The sequence below is a fragment of the Jaculus jaculus genome, chromosome 6 (assembly GCF_020740685.1).
Source record: "Jaculus jaculus isolate mJacJac1 chromosome 6, mJacJac1.mat.Y.cur, whole genome shotgun sequence".
NCBI lineage: Eukaryota > Metazoa > Chordata > Mammalia > Rodentia > Dipodidae > Jaculus > Jaculus jaculus.
The window spans coordinates 162,388,852-162,400,947 of NC_059107.1; the positions used below are offsets into that span (position 1 = coordinate 162,388,852).

Genomic DNA, 12,096 nt, shown 5'->3' on the forward strand with positions numbered 1-12,096 from the left:
CACTTGTCAGAAGGTTAGTTTCTTTTGTGTTTTCCTAAGCTACTAAGGGGAGGGAGGAGAGTCTGGAACACTAACAGTCCATATACCCCTCTCCCCACCAGTGGCATTCAAAAACGTAGACTGTTCTCACTTTGCTGGCTGTTGCCATTAGCCTGGCAACTGTTGATCTGTGTTAGTGGCAAGAGCAGGAAGAGAGGGACAGGACAGCCTCCTGTCCAGCATGCCAGTGCCATACTCTTCCTCACTGTGTCCAGCTGCCTAGGAGAAGAGGCGGGACAGTGGCTCTGAGCACCTGCCCTGGGGAAGGACAAGAGCGCCTTTGCACGTATGTGCTGATACTGACCATTTGGAAATGCCTCTGCTAATCAAATTTGGAAATTTGAGCCTTGTCAACCAGTCTTTCTCTTTAGGATAAATGTGGAAGCTTCATTCTAACACCTGGCTTAGCAGGTAAGGTGCTTGCCTGTGAAGTCAGAGGACCCAGGTTCGATTCCTGAGAACTTATGTAAGCCAGATGTACAAGGTGGTGCATGTGTCTGGAGTTAGTTTGCAGTGGCTGGAGGCCCTGGTGTGCCCATTCTCTATTTCTGCCTCTTCCTCTCTTTCATTCAAATAAATTAAGGAAAAATAAGATGTTTAAAATTGTATTTTTTTTTAAAAGAAAAGAGTTAATCAAGGGGCTGTATTTTCTGTTGCTGCTATAACAAATTAGCATAAATCTAGGTTTAAAATTTTATGTGTATACATATATATATATATATATATATATATATATATATATATATATATATATATATATTGTTTTTGCCTTTTTGAGGTGTGGCCTTGAACTCTCGGGCTGTCCTCCTATCTCTGCCTCCTAGTGCTGGGATTAGAGGTGTGGGCCACTACGTGTGGCCCAGTAGAACATTTTATTTACATCTCTGGGAGAGGTCCTGAGTCCAGAATTAGTCCAGTTGGCCTAAGGTGGAGCGTCTGCAGAGCTGCTTCTTTGTGGAGGCTCCCAGATGAATTGTCTCTTCTGCTTGTCTTGGCTCATGGCCCTTCTTCCATCTTCAAGGCAACAGTGTAACATCTAATAACTTTTTTTCCCTGGCTCTGACTTGTTATTTCCCTCTCATAAGGACTCTTACTACTAGAGCACACCTACCTGGATTGCCTAGTATAATCTCTCTATGGTAGTTTGATTCAGGTGTCCCCCGTAAACTTAGGTGTTTTGAATGCTAGGTTACAAGCTGATGGAGATTTGGGAATTAACACCTCCTGGAGGTGCTGTATTTGGGGTGGGCTTTTGGGTGTTAAAGCCAGTTTCTCCTTGCCAGTGTTTGGCACACTGTCCTGCTGCCGTTGTCCACCTGATGCTGGCGAGGAGGTGATGTCCACCCTCTGCTAGTGCTGCTGTTTTCCTCTGCCATCATGGAGCTTCCCCTTGAGTCTGAGCCAAAATAAACCTTTTTCCCACAGGCTGCTCTTGGTTGGGTGTGTTCTGCTAGTATTGTGAACCTGACTGCAACACTCTCCATCTCAAAAAAGTCATTAATTTATATGTAGATATTTTCTTGTTTTTGGCACCAATTTTGAATCTTAGAGTGTTTGACAACTCACTGCTGTTCTGAGCCTATGTGAGTTGGCAGTATCTGATACCATCACTTAGAGGCTCATTTTCTGAAGACTGTTGACCAGCTGGAATGAGGTACCCAGGCTGACTGCATTTCTATGTGGCTGACTGCAAATAAGTTTCTCGATTCTCCTCAGTGTTAATTAACTAGAAGGACTCGTGGACCTCAAGAGAGCAGCTTCTGGTTTATTACCAAGGACCCAGCCCAGGAACATCCCAGTGAGAGGATATGCGCAGGACAAGTGTGGGTGGGGCACAGCTTTGGTGCCCTCTGCCATTTTCTGTTTTTTTCTTTCTTTTGTTTTTTCGAGGTAGGGTCTTGCTGTAGCCCAGGCTGTCCTGGAACTCACTATGCAGTCTCAGGCTGGCCTCGACTTCATGGCGATCCTCCTACCTCTGCCTCCCTTTGCTGGAATCAGAGGTGTGAGAGCACAGGTCCTAGGACTATAGCTCCCACCGCTCCCCTTGCTCCAGTTCACGCAGCTGTCGGGTGCCAGCCCAGGACTCTTGCCACTGTAGAGCACGGATCACCTTTCTTCTCATCTCTAATGACATGTTCTTACTTCCTCTGGCTTCTGCCAGCTGTGCCTTCATGAGTGCCTTTCTACCAGCCATCTGTCCAAGGCTGTGGGGGCTCTTTCTGTCATGCTTCTCAGAGTTCTTCTAGCCTTCAGCAAATGCCAAAGTCTTGTGCACATTTTCAGGTCTTTGTCACTGTAGCACCCACTTCTGCGACTCAAATACGTATGCTTTTATTTGCTGCTGCTGTAACATATTACCAAAAACTTAGTGGTTTAAAGCAGCGTGCATTTATTAACTTAGGATTCTGGAGACGTCCACACGGGATTGGCATGGCTGTGCTCCCCTCTGGACTCTCTGGGGAAGGATTGGTTTCCTCCCTTGCCAGCTTTCAGCACCACTGCATTCCTTGGCTCATGGCCCCCTTTCCCCTGGTTCTGACTTGCTTGTGATTCTTCCATAAGGATCTCTGTGATTAAATTGGGCCCCCACATAGCTCAGGACAATCATCTCAAGATTCTTAATTTGTTTTGTCTATAAAGTCCTTTTTACCACATAAGGTAGTAATTACAGATTTTGGGGATCAGGACATGGCTGTCTCTAGAGGCTGTTATTCTGCCCCGCCACAGAAACTATTAACCAGTAGCCTCAGCATTATGCACTAAATCATTTTTTGAAATGCATTGTAGGAAAGAGTGCACATTTAGTTTAACTTTGTCTTTTAAACTCTGCTACAGGGACCTGGATACAATTAGTGTTGCTGTTGATTTGATTCTTCTGTTTCGTGAACTGCGAGTGGAGCAGGATTCCCTGTTGACAGGTACGGTACGGTATAGTTCATGGATCATTTGTTATCTTGAAAAATGTTTAAAACCAATGCCATGTTACTTCAATCGTTGAAGCACTTGTTCTTTATTTCCTTTTAAAAATAAATTTATTTAAGAAAGCGAGATGGAGAGGGAAAGCATGGGCACGCCGGGGCCTCTTACCACTGTCAATGAACGCCAGGCGCATTCACTACTTTGTGCATCTGGCTTTAAGCAGGACCTGAGGAATGGAACCAGCCTAACAGGATTTGCAAGCACGCGCTTTGTACGGCTTGGCCACCTCCTGAACCCACATTCTGTATCTCCTGGGCAAGTGAGACTTGGTCAATGAAACACAGGAAAATTACAATGACTTCTGTTCCTTGTCATGGCTGAGTTGTCTCTTCCCAACTTCTTCATTTTTTTTTGAGGTTGAGTCTCACTCTAGCCCAGGCTGACCTGGAATTCACTATGTAATCTCAGAATAGCCTCGAACTCACAACAATCCTCCTACCTCTGCCTCCCAAGTGCTGGGATTAAAGGCATGCACCACCATTCCTGGCCAGTTTTACCTTTTGTATTTATTGCAAGATGGACCACAGAATGTGAACTGCTCAGCTCACCGGATGCCACGTTGTCCTCTCTATGCACAGCTGGCAGCTCTGTGTTGCTTGTTTTGTGTGTGTGTGTGTGTGCATGCGCGCATGCATATTTGAATGTGTATACACACACATATGGAGGCCAGGCTGACCTGGAATTCACTATGTAGTTTCAGGGTGACCTTGAATTCTCTGTGATCCTCCTTCCTCTGCCTCCCAAGTGCTGGGATTAAAGGTGTGTGCCACCATGCCTGGCTTTCTTCCCAACTTCTTATGCTGAAGTCTTTTGTAGTCTGTTTGAAACTCTGTAGCAAAATGCTTAGCCTGGATTATTAATAAACCATAGACATTTATCACGTACCGTTTCTGAAGGCAGGAAGTCTGAGATTAAGGCACCCCCAGTTTGGATCTGGTGGAGACTTGCTGCAGTTCTGCCTCAGTGAAGATATCTTTCTGCATCATTCTCACATAATGGAAGGACAGAAGGCAAAGGAGCTCTTGACTTCTTACAAGTGCACTAACATTATGATCTGGTCACCTCCCAAAGGTCCTACCTCCTACTGCCAATACATGAGAGATTTGATTTTGACATTGATTTTTAGGGGGACTCAAACATTTCAGACCATAGCAAAATCCTACTTTTTAGTTCCTAGAATGTGACTGTTTGGAGACAAGATATTTGAATAGGTTATTAAACTACAACAGAGCAGTTTGTTATTGTTTTGAGAAAAGGATATGAACACAGACATGAATAAAGCCCATGTAAAGACACAGGAAGCAGATTGCCATCTACTGGCAAGAAGAGTGGCCTCAGAAGAAATCAGCCCTGGCTGCACCATGATCGTGAACTTGTAGCCTCCAGAATGAAAAGACAGATATGTTTGAAGCTGCCTGGTCTGTGGTTCTTTGTTAAGGCAGCCAAAACTCACTAGTACAGCCTCTCTCTCTGAAGAAAATTACCTATCATCCATCCATCCGTCTGTCTGTCTGTCTGTCTGTCTGTATATCTATCTTCCATGTATCTATCTATCTATCTATCTATCTAATCAATCATGATCTATCTATATATCCATCAATCATCTATCTATTTATCTTCTGTGTGTGTCTGTGTGGGCATGCCAGGGCCTCTTGCTACTGCAAGTGAACACCAGATGCTTGCACCACATTTTTTTAAAATTAACGACTTCCATAATTCTAAACAATATCCCATGGTAATTCCCTCTCTCCCCCCACTTTCCCCTTTGAAACTCTACTCTCTGTCATCCCCTGCCTCTCTCAATCAGTCTCTCTTCTATTTTGATCTCATGATTTTTTCCTCCTATTATGGTGGTCTTGTGTAGGTAGTGTCAGGCACTGTGAGGTCATGTATATCCAGGCCATTTTGTGTCTGGAGGATCACATTGTAAGGAGTCCTACCCTTCCTTTGGCTCATACATTCTTTCCACCACCTCTTCCGCAATGGACCCTGGGCCTTGGAAGGTGTGATAGAGATATTTCAGTGCTGATCACTCCTCTGTCACTTCTTCTCAGTACCATGGTGCCTTCTGAGTCATCCCAAGGTCACTGCCATCTGAAAAGAGAAGGTTCTCTAACCAAAAGTGAGAGTACCATTAATACATGGGTATGAACATTAAGAGAAGTGCTTATTGGACAGTTTGCTGAGCATAGTATATACATTTAGCCAGGCAGCAGCAGATGTTACACCCCTAGGGCTCATGACTACCCCTATTTTAGGTTTTCAGTATCAGGGATGTATTCCCTCCCATGGAGCAGGCCTCCAGTCCAATTGGAGGGTGGTTGATTTCCCTCATACCAGACGTGCCACTATTGTATCCATTGGCTCATTTGGCCTGGCTGGCCAAATACAAGGCTTGCAGTGTCCACTGTGGGGTATCTTCACTGGTGATTTTTCTCTTTCCCATTGAACTACATGCAGCATAGCTTTTTCCAGCTTTCTGTCAGCTGGTCTACATGGAGGAGGTTTTCTGCTCAGCTCCAGCAGGATTTCTCAGTGATCTTGCAGCCCAAGTATGTGGAGTCTTCAGCAATAGGGTCTTACCGTCTATTCCTGATGGGAAACCAAGGGCCTCAGCAATGGCCTATATTGTTTTGGGGCATCAGGGATCTCCCTGGCCAACAACTCACTGGGAGGTATTCCATCCCTGGCACTGAATATTTTAGTCTATGGCTCCTGAGTGTTCCATTGTCCAAAAAAGTAGGTTTCCGTATGACTTATTTATTTATATCATCTTAGATTTTGATTAGCCCTCCCCCCACCTTTCCTTTACTCAGTCTCTTCCCTTGACCTCACTTAAGCCTTTTCACACCCATTAATGTATTCTTCTACTTACATATGTACAATACCATCCCATTAAGTCCCCCTCTCCCTTTCTATTCCCTTTATATCTCCTTTCTAGCTTACTGGCCTCTGTTACTGAGTTTTATTTCTACTCACATGTAAGTCCAATCATTTGTAGCTAGGATCCACATATGAGAGAGAATATGTGATGTTTGGCTTTCTAGGCCTGGGTTACCTCACTAAGTATAATCCTTTGCAGATCCATCCATTTTTCCTGCAAATTTTATAACTTATTTTTCTTTCCTGCTGATTAGAACTCTATTGCGTAAATGTTGCACCATTACTTTTTTTTTTTTTATCTGACTTATGTGGGTGTTTTTAAAATTGAACCTAAGCCAGCAGGCTTTGCAAGTAAACGCCTTACACCATTGAGTCATCTTTCCAGCCTTACATCTTTGATACTTATGCATGTGACAAGTGCTATTTAAGGTACTGGTTGTTACTGTGGTTTGAATGTGAATGTTCCTCATAGACTCACATATTGAAGGCTTGATACTCATATAGTAGTGCTGTTTTATTAAATGTTTTGGACACAGGGCCTGGCAGCTGATGCAGGGCTTATATGTCACAGCTTGCTGATGTTCTACCTGAGTTCTCTGTCTCATGGCTGTTTATCACTATAACCAGCCACTCCACACTCACCATCCCAGCCGTAAGCTGCTTCCACCTTCCACACTATTAAGGATTGACTCTCTAAGACTGTGAGCCAAAATAACTTCTCCTTCCTTAAGTTACTCACTGTGATTAAACAGCTGAGAAAAGTAATTAATACAGGCATGTCTCCACCAATGACCAAAGCAGACAAAAATGTGCTCTTAGGAGCTCACATTCCAGTGAGAGCAGAAAATAGCAAATCTATCAAGTAATCGAATACCTAGTGTGGCAGAGGGCTATTAGCTCTGCTTTGCTTATAGCTGTTGATGTAGACTACGGGCAACAGCTAGCTTACTAGCTTGAAGCGTTAGAAAGTTTCTAGACTATTCTGAACATGCACAAAGATTATTATTTTACCATAACACTAAAAATCACATTTACATATGCTCTGGTGTAAGGAATTGAGATAATTACGAGTAACTGAAAATCATTTGATAAAATCTTAATGTAAATATCTACATTAATGTAAATATCTTATTAGATATGCTAGATTATAGCTTAAAGTTTTTTATAATAAAGAATGCCTTTAACCTTATAAAATAATAAAATGAAGTAAACTCCAACTGTATTTAAAATATGATTTGACTTACAAATGGATTTACATGTAGTTTTCCATCCTTGTGCTTGTTCTGTGACATGAAGCATGCTCATAATAATGCTACTAGGCCTGGCCTGCTACTTTTAGCAAATTGGTGAGATTTAGAGGTGAGACTCTGTCTGCATGCACCAAGACTCCAGCTGATGCTACGTCAGTGTGGTATAGGCACAGCATGATGTCATTTAATTCCTACTCTATGTGTTTCTTGGTGTTTGAATTTTAAATTCACTTCACTAAAATTTTTAAGTTTTCTGTTTGGTTTAGAAAACGTCTTTTGGAAAGTGATTTCATAAAATTAATTACATCATTTAAGAATTTATACATTACATGTTTCTTAAGTTTTTCTGAGTAGCATATTTTTAAGTTGTAAGAAATGATAGTATGTAGAATTTAGCTGTAAAGAAGTGTTTTTAAGATCATTTACATTTAGAGATGCTTTTGTTGCTCCATTTTATAATAAAGGAGCTTTGGTGTTCAGAATTGGAAGATTAAACCTAGCAGCGGAGCAGCACATTTTACTGTGCTGCACAGAAAGGCAACATTTGAAAGTGTCTGAGGCATGGTCAGTTCAGTCCAGTTCAGCATGTACTCCATTGTGTAACTGCTGAAAAATACTGCTGTGCTCGATACAGTGTCACTGGCAGGGCTGGGGACACTGTGGTGGGCAGAACGTAGGCTTTTTCTTCTTAATGGTGTAGTCTGAAATGAGCTTGCTAGTCGTGCTGTGCAAATGCTGCCATTATAGGGCTGTTTTTGTGCAGCCAGCGCCTCCTCTTCACGTGTTGGACACTGGCCCCGCTTACCCACTTAGAAGCCTTTCTCCTGCTCTACCTCCTTTGTTCTCAGCTTCCGGGGGCTCCCTCTGCCCACCGCCATTCCTAATCTGTATGTCCTGTGCTCTTCTGCTCCCTGTCATCAGAATCATTCCCGACTCTGCGTTCTCCTTCATCTCATTGTCCTTTTCTTCTGTGCTTCCAGTATGGAGTATTTATTTTGTTTTCACAGATATGTTGGATGAGTGTTTCATTCTTTTTTAACTGTGTCTATGTAATCCAATCAAGTGGAGAGGAGCAGATATCTAAAAATGCCTTTATGATACAGTGTGTGGTAAAGGTTGGTGTCAGAGTAGCTGCTTACGACCTCTTTGACCACTAAGTTGAACGCAGGGCCTCACACAGTCTAGACAATAGTTGAACCGCTGGCCTCTGTTGCAGCCTTCGGTCTGTTTATTTAAGGCAGGTCCAGAGTGGTTACCATTTACCAAGAACTGTGGCACTGTCAGTTCAGTTTCCTGTTTTTTTCTGGCAGTGCCGAGGTAAACTTAGCAGCTACCACTGAGCTGTGTCACCAGTCTGTTTGATGTAACGTAAAATTAAGCCATTTAGGGTTGGAGAGATGGCTTAGCGGTTAAGCGCTTGCCTGTGAAGCCTAAGGACTCCGGTTCGAGGCTTGATTCTCCAGGACCCACGTTAGCCAGATGCACAAGGGGCACATGTGTCTGGAGTTCGTTTGCAGTGGCTGGAAGCCCTGGCACGCCCATTCTCTCTCTCTCTCTTTCTCTGTTACTCTCAAATAAATAAAAATGAACAACAAAAAAAATTAAGCCATTTAAAGTGAGCAGTTGAGTAGTGTTTAGAACAGCCACAATATTGTTTTAACAAAGCCTGTACCTAATTAAAAATATTTTCGTTACTGCCAAAGGAAACCCTATTTTTTTTTAATCCATTTATTTATTTGTGAGGAGAGAGAGAAGAGGAGGGAGGAAGAATAGGTAGGTACGCTGGGGCTCCTCCACTCCAAGTGAACTTCAGCTGCATATACCCCTTTGTGCAATCTGGCTTTATGTGGGTACTGAGGAATCCAACTTGGGTAGTTAGGTTTTGCAGGCAAACACCTTAACCATTGAGCAACCTGTCTAGCCCACAAGACCCTATTTTCTTTTTTTTTTTTTCCAGCTACTCTCTGGTATTTCTTTTTTTTTTTAATTTTTATTAACATTTTCCATGATTATAAAATATATCCCATGGTAATTCCCTCCCTCCCCACCCCCACACTTTCCCATTTGAAATTCAGTTCTCCATCATATTACCTCCCCATTACAATCATTGTAATTACATATATACAATATCAACCTATTAAGTATCCTCCTCCCTTCCTTTCTCTACCCTTTATGTCTCCTTTTTAACTTACTGGCCTCTGCTACTAAGTATTTTCATTCTTACGCAGAAGCCCAGTCATCTGTAGCTAGGATCCACGAGACCCTATTTTCATTATGTAGTTTCTCTCCATTTTTCTCTTTCTCTGCATTTGATAACTAAAGCTGCTTGTTCTGTCATTATGGACTTAATTTGTTCTGGATGTTTTATGTGAATGGAGTGTAAACTTCTTTTTTGTTAAAATATTTTTAAATTTTTATTTTATTTATTTGAGAGAGAGAAGCAGAGGGAGAGACACAGAAAGAGAGAGAGAGAGAGAGAGAGAGAGACAAATAAAGAGAGAATGGTGCACCAGGGCCTCTAGCCGCTGCAAAACAAACTCGAGACACATGTGCCGCCTTATGTATGTGGTTTACGTGGGTCCTGGGGAATCGAATCTAGATCCTTTGGCTTTGCAGGCATGCACCTCAATGGTTAAGCCATTTCTCCAGCCTGGAGTGTAAACTTGTGTCAGAGTAGTTTTTGAGATTCCTCTATATTGCAGCATGCCTCAGAACACTGTTCCTCTTTGTAGCTAGATCATATTACATTGTTTTTATTTAGCCATGCACTGATGGAAACATGCTTGTTTCCCCTCCCCCCCTTTTTTTAAAAGGTAGGGTCTCACTCTGGCCCAGGCTGACATGGAAATCACTATGTAGTCTCAGGGTGGCCTCAAACTCATGGTGATCATCCTACCTCTGTCTCCTGACTGCTGGGATTAAAAGCATGCATCACCACCCACAGCTCTTTGAAAAAAGAAATTCTTAGTTACTTGAAAGAGAAAAAGAGAGAGGAGAGAGAGAATGAGAATATGACAGTATGTCATGGTCTCCTGACACCATAAACAAAGTCCAGATGGGCTTCTGGCATTATGTGGATATTGGGGAATCGATCCTGGGCTGTTAGGCTTTGCAAGCAAATGCCTTTAACCACCGAGTCATCTCTGCAGCCCTGTTTCTACCTTTTGGCTGTGGTGAATAATGTTGCAGTGTTCATGTGCACCTGTTGAAGTGACTGTGTTCACTCCTTTGGAGTATATGCCTAGGACTAGAATTGTAGGCCTTTGACTCCTCCATGTTTAGCATCCTGAGGAGCCATTTATCTCTCATCCCAGTGAGCTTGTTCTTGTTCCCCATGTCCATCCTGGTGGTATGAACTGATGCTCCCTGTCTGCTTTTTCATATGTGGCTTGGGCATTTATAAATCTGAATATGTATGTCTGTTTGAATTCTTTGTCTAGTTTTTAGTTATAGTGGTATTTTATTGTTGAATTGTGGCATTGCTGGTATAATGTAGACACTAGGGATTATGTTGCATCTTTAGATTGAAGAACAATGTTGACTCATCTGGTCTATGAAATGATGTAGGCCATCTCATTTCTCAGGTATATTAGCTTAAGTAGCAGGTCTGGACAGCTGTTACAGAGTTACTACGAGGCAGCGCGGACAAGGAAAGTTAAAGATGCCTCTCACCACCTTCTTGGAGAAGACTGATAGAAAAGCCACTGATTTTTATTTGGAATTCAACAAGGACATTTGGATTCAGCAGAACAATCAAGTGTTTTTGTAATGTGCTGGCTCAAACCTAATACAGTAATCTATAAACAGTCCTCTGGTGTCTGTGAAGTGCCTGCACTGTCTTTTTTAAAGAGATTGTTGCCGAGGTAACTGTGCCAACTTTTTGTTACCACTCCTGAGGTGTAAGAACTGTAATTACATTGTCAAAATAATACTTAGAGTATTATTTTCAGGGAATAATTGCAGTGGTGTGACAAATATATTACGGTCATCAAATTTTATGTAAACAAGCATGAGTTATTTTAATTGAGTTATTGGTGTTGTTTTTGGCATTCATTCTTTGCTAATCTGTGAAAATATACTGGCAATTGAGGGTCTTTGTGTTTTTTGCTGTGTTTCCATAGAGATCAGCTGATGGGCTGCTTGGTAGAAGTAAATGGTCCTTTTACTTGCTGAGTCTTTTCTTGTGCCTGGGTGCCTTTAGTCTTTTCCTTTCTGGAGTTTTGCTCTGGCTTTTCAACAGCTGTTGTGTTGGCTTTGATTTGCCTGATGAATTGTTGAGCCATTTGGCCTGCCAACCAGCTTACCCTGTTGGCCTTTATTTATTTTTAATTTTTATTTATTTTAAATATTTTATTTTTATTTATTTGAGAGAGAGAGGGGGGGGAAGGAGGGAGGGAGGGAAGAAGGGAGGGAGGGTGGGTAGGTGGGTAGGAGGGAGGGTAGGAGGGAGGGAGGGAGAATGGGCACGCCAGGGCCTGCAGCCACGGCAAACAAACTCCAGGTGCATGTGCCCCCTTGTGCATCTGGCTTACGTGGGTCCTGGAGAGTGGAACCAGGATCCTTTGGTTTTGCATGCAAGTGCCTTAACCGCTAAGCCATCTCTGCAGCCCTATTTATTTCTTTTAATTTTATTTATTTATTTATTTAATTTTATTCGAGACAAAGTGGGGGGGGAGGGAGGGTGGGTGTACCAGGGCTCCAGCCACTGCAAACAATCTCCAGACACATATGCCACCTTGTGCCTCTGGCTTATGTGGGTCCTGGCGAGTTGAACCAGGAGCCTTTGGCTTTGCAGGCAAGCACCTTAACCGCTAAGCCATCTCTCCAGCCCTATTTATTTATTTTTAAAATTTTATTTATTTTATTTAAGACAGAAAGGGAGAGAGAGAGGGGAAATGGAGGGAGAGAGGGAAGGAGGGAGGGAGGAAAGAAGGAAGGGAGGATA

At 42.6% G+C, this 12,096-nt stretch overlaps 1 protein-coding gene across 3 annotated transcripts in view; it reads left to right on the forward strand.

The window, feature by feature from the left end:
• The window catches only part of Atxn10 (ataxin 10), a 166,907-nt gene that overhangs the window by 21,486 nt on the left and 133,325 nt on the right, over window positions 1-12,096 (forward strand). For all 3 annotated transcript variants that reach the window (XM_045152030.1, XM_045152028.1, XM_045152029.1), the window contains exon 3: window positions 2,875-2,957. In XM_045152030.1, the coding sequence (XP_045007965.1) occupies window positions 2,875-2,957 (83 nt within the window). The remainder of the gene's footprint in view (window positions 1-2,874; window positions 2,958-12,096) is intronic.